Source organism: Porites lutea, chromosome 1, assembly GCF_958299795.1.
Source record: "Porites lutea chromosome 1, jaPorLute2.1, whole genome shotgun sequence".
Taxonomy (NCBI): Eukaryota; Metazoa; Cnidaria; class Anthozoa; order Scleractinia; family Poritidae; genus Porites; species Porites lutea.
Genome location: NC_133201.1, coordinates 56,429,182 through 56,444,245, shown reverse-complemented (window position 1 = coordinate 56,444,245; position 15,064 = coordinate 56,429,182). Strand labels below are relative to the sequence as shown.

The following is a 15,064-nucleotide window of genomic DNA, read 5'->3' as shown; positions in this document are numbered from 1 at the left end:
TAAATTCTCCTTGAGCATGGCACTAACATTGTAAAATTTATGCGGTTTCTAGACTGAACAATAGAAAATAAAATCTTTTTCGTTTGTCAACCTTCTTGCAGCATGAACATTTTCATCAGTAGGATGTCTAAAATGTGTGCAATTCCAAAAATTTGTTTTGGCTTAAATCCATACTTATTGTAGAACATTTCAAGATTAGCCATCCACAATGTGAGCATGAACAGTTACTGACAAGGCATATGAGCAGAATGAAAAAGTGTCACTTCACATAGTGTCAGAATAAGGCATGAATAAACATCCTGACCGTTTGTTAACTTAAATTATGTCTGAGCAAAGCTTGAAATAAACATGCTGTTTCAATCGTCCGTCATTCAGACTGCGATCCACTTCATATAGTAATTTATCTGGACCTCCCTCAACGTTTGACACAGGCTAACTTCACTTCCCAACTAACCTTGAATGAATACCCACGAAGTTTGTCACCTGTAATGAAAGAGAAGGGAATTGGTTTTAAACTACGTGGAAACTACTTTAAAATTTAAAACGACCAGTTTGAAAGCCATTCATAGAATACATAGATCACAATTCAACAAACCAGCAACTGCAGTAAGTCCTAGTAGAGAGCTTTCATCTTACAACACAAAAATGCAATTCCACCTTGTGGAGTAACTTGGATTTAACCTTTGATTTTCAAATAACTGATCAAATAAAAAAAAATCTACAAGAATTTCTAAGGCGCTGTCCGAAGTCTCAAGTCATAATAATCAGATTAAGAGTTTCCTAGCCTGCTCTGACCTTTGAAGAATGGAAAAGAAGTTTTTTATTTTGAATGTCGTGGGAAAAAGTGCCTTCTTCTACTGGACGCATGATCGAGAAAACGTTGAGTACTTGGATGTTAGAGGGACTGAAAAAACAAGACACAGGAAAAAGTGAGACAAGAGATAACCACATATATATTAGCGTGGAAAGATTGGTCAAGATTTCAACATGGAGAACAAAACGTCATTTACAGCTGCTTAGTTCGTGGCACAAAAATTTCCCCAGCTGGAATGCTTGCAACGTAGTGGGCCATTAATTGAACAGATCTTAAATGATTAACACGGGGTGAAGCAACAAATCGTGATCTGTCCGGCAGTGGCGAGCAGATCCTTTACGTGACGTACCCAAGGCAGCGGCAAGTAACCTGTCAGCGATATCAGTAAGTATGATTGTTTGTTTTGTAATTCATTGGGGAAATACGGGGCCGCCATTGCCCCCGAACAGTGCATCCGGAGCCAAATTGCGCATGGCCAGAGCATTTGTTCCACTATTCAGCACGAAAAGAACGCGGACAAAGATCACGGTAAGAGAGCCACAAAAATCCACTCACTAAGTTGCTTGCTGATCAACACAGCGTTTACGTATCACATGAAACGTGTTTTTTCTTGTTTCTTTTACCTTGTTTCACTTGCGTTAACATGTTCCTGAATTTTCTTAAACTCGTCACTTTCATGCTGCAACCACTCAATGTGACACTTCAGTGCTCTGTACTTGGAGTAAAGACTTCTCCTTGTTAACCAGTTTGTAGACTCGCCAACACTCACCATGTCTTTGATTAGCTGTTGAAAGACATAGTAGTCAATATTTCAGCCGGGTACAGGCGCTGTCCAAGAGCAAATACCCACAGAAATGAAACGTCCTTTTTCTCACAAAGAAAAAAAACCGACAAGCGACCTCCAAAGAATTGCACTGCAGCGTCAATATACATTGGGATGTGACGATGCCTACAGTTACATTGCTACCAAAAGAAGTTTTTCCGTGCCTTGCAGTGTCATTCCGGCCTCCAGCTTTATGAGTATCAGAGTCAAATAAATATCAAGATTCCACAACTGGTGTGCGGGGAAATGGAATAAACTGCTGAAAACACTGATCTGAATTAATTACTGCTTAAAAACTATGATAGATCATTTCCGAGTAGTGGCAAATTAAGATGAATGCCCAACTTGAACATTAGCTTTTTGTCACTAATCTGCTTTGTAATGTACTGAAATATGTTGTACTGTCAACAAAAACTGCTGTGATTTGGAATAAAACGTTACCCTGACGCGAAGAAGCCCTGGCCCTCACCTGGCATAGATCCTGCTTCTGTGCAATAAGACATTTGGATGATATCGCTGTTCCTGTATTCTTGTGAGGAATAATTGAGAAGAACTCATCCGAAAGTTTCTTGAGCACACTAGAATCCTCAGCAGAATCCAGAGACTTCTTTAGTAGAAGCAAAACTGCTTCGGCTTTTTCTACGTCCTCAAGTTTAATAGAATCAGCAGGAACTGCGAGAATGTCCGACAGACTGCCAGTTGCCTCATTCCAAATGAAGTCAATCAGGTTTGCGACCTCAGGAGACAGCATAGTATCTTCCTCGGGACAATATTCACTGACTGTTATCTGGATTAAAATGAATACATAGATTTAGCCAGAGCTAAAAGCGAAGCTTTCGTTTATGCATTTAAAATTTACTTTAGACAATGACCTGAGAACCATTGCAAAGAAATCTACAAATCTATGCTTAACTTTAGGGGGAACCATATGACTGGAAAACTTTAACAAAAAACTAGACCTCGATAATATCAAAGTTTTTCCCTGACTTTTCCCTGATCTTAAAAAAACGTTCGTTTTTCCCTGACTTTTCCCTGAACCTGGCAACCCTGTTCTTTCGCGCTGTTAAGAGAAAGATCGATGTCTACGTGGCCGATTTTACGTTAAGATAAAAGTGACAGGGAAATTTTATTTTTGGCTGGTTGAGCTATATAGATTTAGGAACGATATTTCCCAAAAAATGTTTTCTTTTCCAGCATGCACTTGAGCAGTGAGATGCATCTGAACTGTAAAATGGAATCTAAGGTCAAGATAACATGCTATGTACCCTCGCTAAATTTTCAGGACTAACATACCAGTTAAAAATTCAGCTTAATTTATAGGAAAATTTCTAACACATCATGAAATACTGTCATCATCGACAACAATTATTACCGCATCGGCAATAGCGCGAATGAAGCCGTAAAAGCAGATAAATTACCTTGGAAATTAATTCACTTGCAACCACATGTTACCACGGTAAACTAAACCCACATTAAAATTTACCACGGCTTCGTTAATGTGGGAAATGCCTTTTACCATGGTGTGTGCAACCGCTCCTATAGTTAAAGGAGCTGTGTCACGAAATTCAGCCTAATTAGGTAATTACAAAATGCCCTTAAATTAAGGAAAACGTAAAAATAACCCCTTAAAACACTAAAGGAACGTTAAAATAACACCCCAGATACAACAGATGCCGCGGATGCAACCTCGTTCCCAGGGTTCTCTCCTAAGGCGTGTAGGAGAGAACCCTGGGAACGAGGTTGCCACGGATGGGCATTTTGGGCAAATTACGGTTTTTGAAAACTGTTCAGCCTCATAGTTTTTCAAAGTTGATCTCTTCTGTTTGCAACTTCAATAATAATGCGCAGGAGACATTTGTTTGTCTCGAATCTCCATGTAATTTCTTTGCTTGCTTTAAGTTCCATAGCGATTGAGGGCGAGTAATTGGCAAAATGAAACAAAACGAAGTGGACTGCCGTGACATAGCCCCTTTAACCAAATTTTCTTACCCATGGTGCTCCGCTGTGCGCGCTTGGCGCGCGAGAGCTTCGCTATAAAAAGACATTCACAAATAAGCCAAAAAAAAATTTTTACTGATAACGGGTTTGACTCCTGACATCCGTCTTTTTCAAAACTAGCGCCAAAGGTTCCAGGAGGCTTAAACAGGCTCCTGAAGGTGCATTATTAACACTTACGAATAGGCTCCTGCACCTTTGGCGCTAGTTTGATGCAGTCTATAGAGAGAGGAGGGGAGGGGGGAGGAACAGAAACGGTGGCGAAGAAGTAAAGAGGGTGAAAAAGGCCGCACATAAACCTTTCCTTTATCTAATCATGTTAGTTCACTTAAGCTAAGGGAGAACGAAACGATGACCGAAACAATGAATTGAGAAGAAGTGACCAAAGGAAACAGATCAGTATTATCCTTGGTTTAAATTTTATATTCCTGTTTTTGGCACGTTAACTGAAAAGTTGGAATCAATCTTTTCCATATATCTTTAAAATTTAAACCATTGATCGAAACAGTACTACCTGCAGCAGAAAATTTGGGTGTAAATTTCTTAAACCTTCTGTAAGGTTATCGAAAAAAAATGAGCATTTTCATACTGGCCGACTTTAAAAAGGTTAATACTTTCTTAACTCGGCCCAAATAAAATTGAAAGACGTTTTGATTAAGCTGTACCACCCTTTTTTGACAAGGCCAGACATCATAGCAACCAATCACTAAGCTCTTCTAACTGCACTCAAGAAGTTTGAAATACGGCAGAGTTTTAATAGGGGAAATACAAAAAAAACTTTTGCGTACAAACCTGAATCATTTTATCAGAACCAATTTTGTGTGAGAGAACTGACTCAGCCCTAGTCAAACTGTACGGTGCCTGTGTCTGTTGAGTGTATAAAGCAGTGTATGCATCAAGAGCGTCCTCCACAGTACTGAAATATCTGCACTCTTTGGTTCCAGGATCTCCTTCCTGTTGAATATGTAGTTTGTTTTAATCTTTATTAACATAAATAAAATATTTTGCCAGCACAGAACAGTGACCTGGTGTGAGCGTCGCGCGTGATGAATCTTGGTTCATGTGTTTTGTTAACTAATAGGACATTTCCGAGTTCCAAAAACTCTCACTATTAAAACGAAGCTAAGTGCAAAATCTTTCTTGTGAAAATGAACTCGTTTTATATGCATGCGAACAAAAATTCACGTTCTCAATGGATTTGCACTTAACCTCGCTTTGAAACAGAGGCTTGAGGCAACTCCGAAATATCATCGCAAATAGCCTTGTTCCACTTGCGGCTCCATCAGTTTTATCTTTCTCACCTGACTTGTGCAGGAGGTGGAAATCTTTCGAACCATACCCGAACGAGCACAACTTAGTAAAACAGGCCAAAGAAACCAAAAGGAAATATTGTTCCGCTACCCACCAGTCACTTCCTTTCAAAGAATTTCACGACCCTTGGCATTTTCGCGGAAACTTTTCCCACCGAAATAAAGCCTAGTAAAAGCTCAGAAAAAAGAAAAAAAAGCGGGGAAAAAAGCAAAAGTATCAAGAAGGAAAGAAGGAAGGGAGGAAGTGTCACTTTTTTTACCCCGAAAAGAAATTTGTCTTCTGTGCAGGTGAATCCGGCAAACTTTGGAAGCTCATATTTAGCAGTAGAAACAGATAGAAGCATATAAACAGCTTTTAGGGCAGTCTTGATTCTTTTTGGTAAAATGATAGGGACCAAAAAACGACTCAACAGCTTCAAAACTTGTTTTTCTCCAAAATTTTAACCTGTTCCAGGGTTTTAGATAGTAGAGCGCGGCGGAATTTTTCTCCCACGCTCTACTATCTGAACGCCTGGAACAGGCTACCAAATTTCCAGGGGTGAATATGGTGATGTTTTTTCAAGTTGCCTCATTCTGCTGTAGGCCTTGCTGACAGACCATAATATACGCTTTTTACCCCCACGTGAGGGATACGATTTTATTGTATGTGCAGTAGCATATGGTGTTACTCTTGGTAAATAACAAGCCTAGGATCACTTGTTTTCCAATAAAAAATATAAAGATAATCCTTACTCTCAGCCTCTTGAGATTCCCATGATGGGTAAAAAGCCGATACCTCGAGCCACTGCAAGGTACTTGTGGAGGAACAACATGCAGCTCCAGACTATAAAATGAAACAATACTACCAGAAGAATCTGTACCCTAAAAAAGGAAAATGACAACAAATTTAAATCGACAGTTAAAGCCCCACAAGCACACACCCCAAGGACCAGAAAAAGTGTCAGCTTAAAAAAAGGTGTCCATCCCTCAGGGCCATTCCATTATATTGTAGTTGTTCCTCTCTACAATGGCCGTCAGCAGAGTTTCAACTATATTTCAATATCAATACCCCCTAGTGATGAGGTGTCTTTTACCTGACTCCTTTAAAAAACTCTTCCATGGCACCCCCTTCAGAAATTAACATACAGCTATTTCGAGAAAGGTTGTCGGAAAAAGTGCACACAACAATCCCGTAAGGTATTGTGGGTGGTTTTAAGTTCGCTGTTTTTCAAAGGAATTTGAAAGAATGACACGAGAGGCCATGCACATATGTTTGTGAGTGCTAAAGGAAAGCAACAAAAGTAGGTTGGACAGCTGCAGTGTCAGGAACAGTGTATTAATTATATCCCATGTTACCTTAAGGGATTGTCGCGCTCACATATTTTCCGACAACCTTTCTCAAAGTAGCTGTATTTAACCTTAGAGGCCATCAGAAATACTATAACTTTTGTTCTGTGCCCCTTCAGATGATTGGCTTATAGACAATGATATGTGGCAATTAAAATGCCTAATGTCCCACCTTAAGTACCAGATCTTTAGCAATTTCATAGCTCTGCTCATTAAACAAGGGTGCATCAGCTGACCTGTACTTCCAAACCCTTGAAAAGACCAAAGAGTTTTTTATTATTAAACTTGGATTTACTGCAAGAAAGTACTGATCCTTGATTTTATCGCAAAGAAATGCCAACTGTGATAGTTATATCATGCAAACATAGCTTACTTTAAGTTTGATTTTAATACAGCTTTAATCAAATTTTACTTACTCTATTTTATTGATGTCTGGAAGCCGGAGTTTCTTCACACTTTTTGTCTGCTTTTTGTTGACTTCACTCTGACCTACAAATTAGAAAGACAATGAACAATGAAGAATAAAGTGCTCTATAGTTAGTACTTTAGACACTCTGACTTTGTAACCACATAATTTATTTTCGAATTTATTCATTCCCAATAGGAATAACATTAATATCAATACAAACAGCCATGAGTTATTTTTGGTCATTTATGGTAATTGGTGAATACATGGCTCAAGGCAGCAGGTCATTTTGTTGCTAAGCATTGTTGGCTAGACTGTATTTTCAAGCCAGATGCTTGGAACAGAAATAACAATTCCTGCACTAACCACTATCTCCCCATTATAGTGAGACACTGGTGACCTGTCATAGGGGCAGACTGAGGCTAGATGATTTCACTTTGAAAATGTGAGCCCAGCTATGATGTTATATTTTCAAGAAAATTCCAATTACACAAAAATTTATCATATCATTAAAAAAATTGACATACAAGCTATTTTTCCTGAACTAAAATTCTGTGAATCGCGTGTTTCTGAAAGAAGGTATGGTTGAGGATCAAGCAGCTTTCCTGACTTGATGCACTTCTTTACAAAATCAATTGACACCACTGCAATTCCATTCTTCACTGCAGTTCTTCCTTTATATGAAGACAATGTTCTCTCTGAATTAGCGGTCACCAGATAACTTATCTACAACAGAAAAGAAACAAGCGTGATCAATATTTTGATCCACATTCCGGCAATAACTTAATGAAGTTGGATTAGATTGAGTGAATGTAGCTTTATTATGTCCTTAGAAGTACTGTGCAGCTGCCATCAATTAAATGCAAGGTCAAAAGAAAGACCTTGTTTCACTGCTTTCACTGAAGTAAACCATGTATTTATTTGATAGCAGAGCCCATAGCTAAGAAAATTTGGTTATCTATCCAAGCAAGACATTTTGGAAGTTATGTGACCACACGTCTACCCGTCCATCCATCCAACCGTCCATCCACACAACAACAAAACTAGGGTAAAATGTCACACTTTCTACCTAGTGTGGGAGCCTGCAACGTGATATTGCACATCCATGTTGTGTTCAATAGAGTACCGAAGTGTGACGTCATAGAAAATGAAATTTGTGAAATTATGGGATTTGTTAAGATATCCTGAAAAAACAACGTCCAAGACACCTACTTGCCAAAAATTAGCAATTTGGGGCAGATTGTCTCTGAGATATTAGCCCAGTTATGCTCCGATGACTCCATACAAATCCTTCTAAAACTTACCTGGTTCCTAATCTTATGAACCAAGCCAAATTTAGAAGGATTTGTATGGAGTCGTCACAGCATAACTGGGCTAATATCTCAGAGACAATTTGCCCCGAATTGCTAATTTTTGGCGAGTAGGCGTCTTGGACGTTGTTCTTTCAGAATATCTTAACAAATCCCATAATTTCACAAATTTCATTTTTATGACGTCATCACTTCGGTACTCTATTTATTGAAGGCTGTCAAAACAGGGTACCTGCTGATGCTAACCAGTATCACAAGACTAAACACGGGCTCAGTTGTTGACCCATCTAGGTTATGTGTTTTTTTTTAAGTTAATCACTGACAAGTTACATGTACTAATTTCAACTGATCGCTGACTCTACTCAACTGATGATTGGATAAGGGTACGGAAAATGATCAAGACAAAGAGATTAGAAAGATGACAGTGCCTGTAACTCGAACTGTATTAAACACAAATTCAAAGATATATTTCAGGAAAATAACTGGGCTTTTGACAGTAAAAAACCTTATTTAAGCCCATTTCATTGCATTTAAAGAATGTATGCCCAACAAAGCTGATATAACTCATCTGGGAAGTAGGACACAAAGCATATGCTTTCTTACTGTGATTTCCACTGTTGTTTTGGCCCAAAATTAAATCACATCCATATTCTGTTAAAAGTACTTCTATCTTCAAAATTTATCACTAAAAGCATTTCTTGACCTCTAAATGGCTGCTCAAACAACCAGGCAGGTTTGTGGTGGTTTGTTACATGCTCCCTTGTTGCTAGACAACTGCATTCACCCAAACCGATGGAAAGAGAGAGATATTTACGGCCAACGCAAGATCACACTTTGCTTGGTGATCCTCATGGGAGTCACGCATGATGTGAATTCTGACAAAATATAACCTTGCTTTGCTTGAGGCTTAATGCAGTGCCAGATCCAGACCTTGAGATAAGGGGGGGGGGGGGGTGAGGGGGGGTGATCCAGACCCTTAGAAAAGGGGGGTCTCCAAAAAATTTTTTTTCGGTCCTTCGGGCCTCAGTTTGGTCTAAAAATAAGGGGGCACGGACCCCCCGGGCCCCTCCCCTGGATCCACCATTGTAACGATCGTCGCTTTGTGAGGTATTATAGCCAAGCACATAAGAGGAAAAACAAGGAAATCAAGATGAAGAGATTAGAAAGATGACAGTGCCTGTAACCAGTCTATTTTGGCTCACTGACTCTTCCACTCGCAACATTGGCAGACGGTTTTAACCATTTCAACCAGTCAAAAAGCTTTCAATCATACCCTGCTGATTACAGTTTGCTGCTGGTTTGTCAAGGAAAAGCAGGTAAGAAATGAAAACCTATCTTCAGAAAATAAAAGGAGAATTAAGCTCATGATCAATATGAGATACTGTCATATTGACCAATGACCTCTTTCCAGTTACAGATGACAGGTTGCAAGAGAACAATGGACAGCTACTGATGGATTGTATTATTTTTCTCTTCCCTTCTGTTGTACTCCACCCTTGTCCTTGACTGTGCCCCCTTCCTCCAAACTCAGCTAAATAACACCTGTGGTGCAAGCTCCTTGCATGGCAATCTGATATTTATTTATTTACTTATTTATTTATTAATTAATGAATGAGGCTGAGTGTCTTATGAAGAATTATGGAGATCGAGGAGGGTGTTACAGCGACGGATAACACGCTCCGAGATCTCCATAATTCTTCATACGATACGAAAGCAGAATTCAATAATTGTTTTATTATTCATTCAAAATAATTCCTAGTTTAAAAACATAGCTAAAACAAGCTTACCTGAATCGATGTTAAGTTTATCTTCGATAGTTTACGTTTAGGCTTGTCCAGCGCCGCAAATATTCTCCAAATAGCAGATAACGCCCTCTGAGTTGTCTTCTTGCTGTTTTTGCTATGTTTTTAGCCATTATTTCAGCTAGTTTTAGCTCTAGTTCTTACTCTTGAAACGAGTGAAGTGTCTTCCATTTTAGTTTTTACAACAAAAACAACTCAAACTCGTCCCCAGGTCTTTACAGTTAACAGTGCATTAATTAACCTGCAGAAGGCTGCATTTTTGACATCATTTCCTCATTAAACACAAAATTCTTCCAAATTTGGTCATCAGTAACTGGTTATGGTGAATTATGCGTGTGCTTTTAGCCAATCAGAATTGAGGAAATATTTTGAATGAATAATAAATATTTATGTAGTGATTAAGAATTCTGGTAACAGGAAATAACAGTAAGGATCAGAATCACTAATAGGAAACAGGGCGGGTGCCTTGCAAAGATCAAATCCTTTTGTACTTTATTTCTTCTCATTAAAAGTTATTATTGTGATGAAGTAGAGGCTTACAACAAGATTTTAGCCATGCATAATCGGAAGTTTCAGTTACGTCTTCGGTCCCACCAACCACATCAGAAACAGGAAATTGAAGGAGCAAGTTTTCCATGCATGATTCCTTAATAGAAACGTGTATGCAAAATCCAACCCAAGTTCGTATTTGTTGACGTAAAATTGATGAACTAGACTGATTTTTCAGCTTACAATTTCTCTTGCTTCTCTTTTGGGCGATTCAAAGAGAAAGCGGAAAATACACCTGTCAGCCAGCATTAATTTAAAACAATTTTATAATATTTATGTGAGTTTTATTCGATCGGGCATCGATGTAAAAGTGAGGCTCTTTTCTAGTCAGACAATAAAACATCAGAAAAAATCACTAAGGGACTGACAATTGGGTTAAAAGATGATTTAAATGAGCATCAACTGTACCTGTTTTGTCAAGATGTAAGATAATGTTCCTCCATTATCCACTATGTTTCTACGAATTTCTTGCTTTTCTTTAAATGACAACAGTGAAGAGGCGAAATCAACACAAAATTGAACCCCGTGAAATATATGGGACATCTTTAAGGAGGAAACCGCTTGATTCAAGCGTCTTCGTCACCGAACTCGCCTCAAATAAGTTTCATTTTGCAATGTGCAGCAATTTTCGAAAACCGCACGAAAACGTACCAGGCGTTTTCTTCGGCCCTCGGAAACGATCTGGGAACAACCTAGAAAGTCACGGACGGTCTTCCGGTCCGGTCGGCTCAGATCATAATTTTAACTCCTGAAATCTTTTAGCTTGGCGCATGGGGTTTTTTCTTAAACTATATTTGTACGTTATTTGTACTGTAAGATCTTCGGATGCCTTTTCTTTCATTTACTCTAACAGCGCTTGATCTTTGAAGGGGACTTGCGTGACATCGGTACTTGCACCAACTGTCACGAGCACGGAAACACCAGCGGCCCGCTCCCCCTCCCCTCCCCTCCCCTCCTCCCCCCCAAAAACCCTCCAAACATATTTTTATTGATGGTGTAGTATCGCAAATGATCCCCGGCCGAAAATGATCCCCAGACCGTAAATGATCTCCAAAGTTTGACCGGAAATGAATAGTTGAGAATTCGATTAAAGATCAAAGCAATTTCGCTTTGGTGATCATTTCGTTAATTCTCATAATCTTTTCTCTTGATGATGTGAGGACATTGTTAGGAGAAATTTTGTGCTGATCACTCTTGGGACCTAAAGTTCAAATAATGTCACTTTTGATAGGCAAACTTACCTGAAGCTACGTAACCTACGTGTAGAGAAGAATTATCAACCAAAATAAAGTAAATTACTTTTGAGGAAAAGCTTGTTTAATTTAGCAATTTTGATGAATTAAAGTCACTCTTTTGTTAGATCCCACCGCCACGTAAGAATAATTTCCTCGATTAGAAAGTTTCCGCAGTAGTGTTTTGTTTCCAGATTAAAAATTGTATTGTTACTTCTAAAATAGCGTATGATACAAATTAGAAACAAATGGTTGTTTTAAGTCCTCTTTTACTTTTTTGAAAACCGTCGAAATTTGTCCTGTCAGTAGTGGTAAAAAGTGATTTGAGCCACTGGTGAACTACCGAGTGCGTGAGCGAGAAAAACTTTCACTGGTGCATTACTCGCTATAGTTTCAAAATTGTAAAATTTGCTATCAGGAACTGCATTAATTTTGTTTCCCTCCCTGCAGGTTTTACATTGAACACTGATTTTCAGCAAAGTCAGCAATGCAGTTTTAATTTGAGGCTCTTCTCTGCCAATAATCAAACTTTTTTAAATCAAGTTACTGAGTGAAGAATTTAATTTGGTTAAAACTTGATAAAAGCCCGGGCTTTTTCATTACAAGACCATGTACAAATAATTGTTAAATTGAAATTTAATTGTTTTTGTTAAGTTGCGGAGGAAGAAATATCACTATCCATAGTAATTTCGGTCAAAATATACGCAATCTATTTGTGGCAGTTGCTGCGTTATAAACATTTGTGCGAGAAAGATAAAAGAGAGAGAGAGAGAGCTTTACAAAAGGTAAGTCATCTCATTTCGGTATTTGTGGGAACGTGCGGTAAAAGTATACTTAGTGGCTTTTGACCCAGTTAATGTTCGTAAAATTCTTCAAATTCATTCTTAAATAAGTGCTTTTCTGCTAATCTGTTTAAGGCCTTTAACAGTATAATTGAATGATTCAGTTTAGATTGCATATACCACTAGCTTCAAAATCCGAATCGGATGAAAAGGAGGTATCGGTTCATCGCTTACAAGAACGCTCCCGTGGATCATGGTGGATGATAATGTTCAAACACGTAACGTTATGTTTTGTCCGAAAGAAGTTAACTATCATTCATACTAAAAAAAGCGACTTTCATCTTAATGTATTGTATCATTTAAATTGCGTTCGTTACTGAGAACAGTAGATTAGTTTTTAACAAAGTATTTCAAGAAACTAACATAAAACAACATGCCTAACTTGTGCTCAGTTTGGTAAAGTCCGGATATGCCAAGTCTCCATTGATAACACTCCGAGAGAGACGTGCAAACCTGGACATATCTCAATACTGTGCAACCGGCGAGAAAGTTAGGCAATCAGAACGTAGGATTTCCTAACAGAACTTCTGAAAGGGTCCAGTTTACATCTTAAAAAATCTTTACTTTTACAGAGAAGATTCGTTCGTTTCTTAGGGTCCTTACTGACTCTCACGGGGTCAGGTTATGTCATTGCCATGATCTGAGTTTTACCCAAACGTCCAGGTTTGCACGCAGCTGCAAAAATTGCAAAATTTGCGAAAAATTAGAAAAAGGCGTTTAGAATGAGGATATATTGTTCAATGTCGTTTGAGAGCAGCTAATAGGACTTTTTGAAAAACTTTCTCTTGCAAAACTTTTCCTTTATTCCTTTAGTATATTTTCTTCCTTTGTTTGCTTCCACAACAGTTTTCAGAAACGCAGAAGCTGCTAAGTTTCATGGTTTTCACACGTTGCTAGGGCGTATAAAGGGGATTGACTAATGATGTTTCAATGAAAACGAAGCATTCTTCTCTAACGACTCTTGATCAGATATTCCGCAAAAATACTCAATCTTTTCAAAAGTGAAAGTTTCAAAGTCACTGCAGGCTTTTATTCCGTTTCATTTGTTTCTTTTTATGTTTCAGTTTCAACTGCTTTAAACAGATTTAAATGATACACTGCGAAATCGTGAAGCCTCCTGGATGATTTCTTTCTTTCCTATGGTGACAAAAATTCCTTAAAGTGAACAGAATCCTCTTCAGAAAATCAATTTCTAGCAATGTATAAGCTGTATATCGTTTGTATTACGGACCTTTTCTGGGGAAAAATGGGCAAAGGCCTTCAGTTCTGAACTGTAAAACCCGCCCCAACCAACTGTTCAAAAGGTGATGAATAACGCCTTAGTTTCCCCTGGACAAATCTCTATGCAGTGGATAACGCCGTTAGTTTCTCGAATAGTCGTATCCGCTGGATAGTGATTAATCCGGTAGATAGTAAGAGCTATCCAAGATCATCCAACAAAGCCTCCTATGACTGGTCAATTAAACACTTTTGAAAGCTCGTTAAAAATAAAAATATGATCAGATTATATTTTTCTTATCACAAATTCATTTCCGATAAGTAAAGTTAATAATGCGACAGAACTCACGTACATTTACCTTAAGTAAAGAACCTGCAAACAGAGTTTTATTCATCAGAGTAAACGAATTAAACAATAAATTTTAAATTAGCTAGAATAGTACAATGTGACTTCATCTGGATAGCTCCTCAAATATCTAGACATGTTTTTGTTAGCGTCGTATTTGTTCCTTTTTATTAATACAACATTTTTAAACAACAATAGCGAAAGACGTTTCTTATTGATCTGTCTTCGTTTCAAAAGAGCATGCAGGGATCGTGACATGAACTTGTTTGTCGTAAACAGGATTCCATTTTAGTCACAGTGAGATATATATATGAACTAAAAAATGCGATCGGAGTTTTCTTAATCACTCATAAACGATACTGATTTTACTGCGCTGTTTAACAGAAACAGTTCATAGAACAATACAGATCAAATCACCTGTTTAAACATACGCTGACTAGTTTATTTTTGGTTTGTTTGTTCTACCATGGTCCTCTTTGTAGCAGAAGTTTACTATCGAATTTAAAGGGAAGTTTTTAAATTATGCTTTAGAGACTTTTTTGGCCTTCTAAGTAGCTAAAACTGTGCATTTTCCCCAGATTGCATGCAATTGAGGGAATTTATCAAAGCTTCTGTTTTATAAAGAGATGATACTTTTTAAACAGAGATAGACAGAATGATTTAAGCAACAATTATTGCCTCATTTCCGACGCGTGTAAATAATGAATTAACACTGGCCCTTGCAGAAATCACTGATATACAAATCGATTGCCAAAAAAACGTGTTTGTATTATCAATGTTTGTGCACGATTAACATAATTGTTATTATCCTTTTATCTACTTTCTCTATTAATGTATAAAACATGACAGAGACCAAATCACCGTCCACTTTGATATAGAACTGGCAGCAAAGAATCGACCGAGTTGAGAAAAATTGATTAAGGTAAAATCCCAGTTATGTTAACAGTGTCAAACCTAACCCTAAAACCTAACCAGAATTCTTGAATGGGACATCAGATTTTCAAATCAACACAGAAGTATATAACTGAGATGCCTCGAACCAACTCACACCATATACAGGGAAAATTTTTGCGGTCGTGTTTCTTTTCAAT

At 38.0% G+C, this 15,064-nt stretch overlaps 1 protein-coding gene across 1 annotated transcript in view; it reads right to left on the bottom strand.

Annotated features, from left to right (window-relative positions):
* LOC140932582 (uncharacterized) overlaps positions 1-10,896 on the bottom strand; it is a 69,339-nt gene extending 58,443 nt beyond the window's left edge. The window contains exons 1-10 of the mRNA XM_073382108.1: positions 10,744-10,896; positions 7,202-7,400; positions 6,685-6,757; positions 6,441-6,519; positions 5,675-5,803; positions 4,425-4,586; positions 2,107-2,424; positions 1,438-1,598; positions 796-904; positions 455-483 (exon numbers count right to left, since the gene is read on the bottom strand). Coding sequence (XP_073238209.1) covers positions 455-483; positions 796-904; positions 1,438-1,598; positions 2,107-2,424; positions 4,425-4,586; positions 5,675-5,803; positions 6,441-6,519; positions 6,685-6,757; positions 7,202-7,400; positions 10,744-10,878 — 1,394 coding nt within the window. The 5' untranslated portion in view covers positions 10,879-10,896. The remainder of the gene's footprint in view (positions 1-454; positions 484-795; positions 905-1,437; positions 1,599-2,106; positions 2,425-4,424; positions 4,587-5,674; positions 5,804-6,440; positions 6,520-6,684; positions 6,758-7,201; positions 7,401-10,743) is intronic.
* Between the last annotated feature and the right edge of the window lie 4,168 nt (positions 10,897-15,064).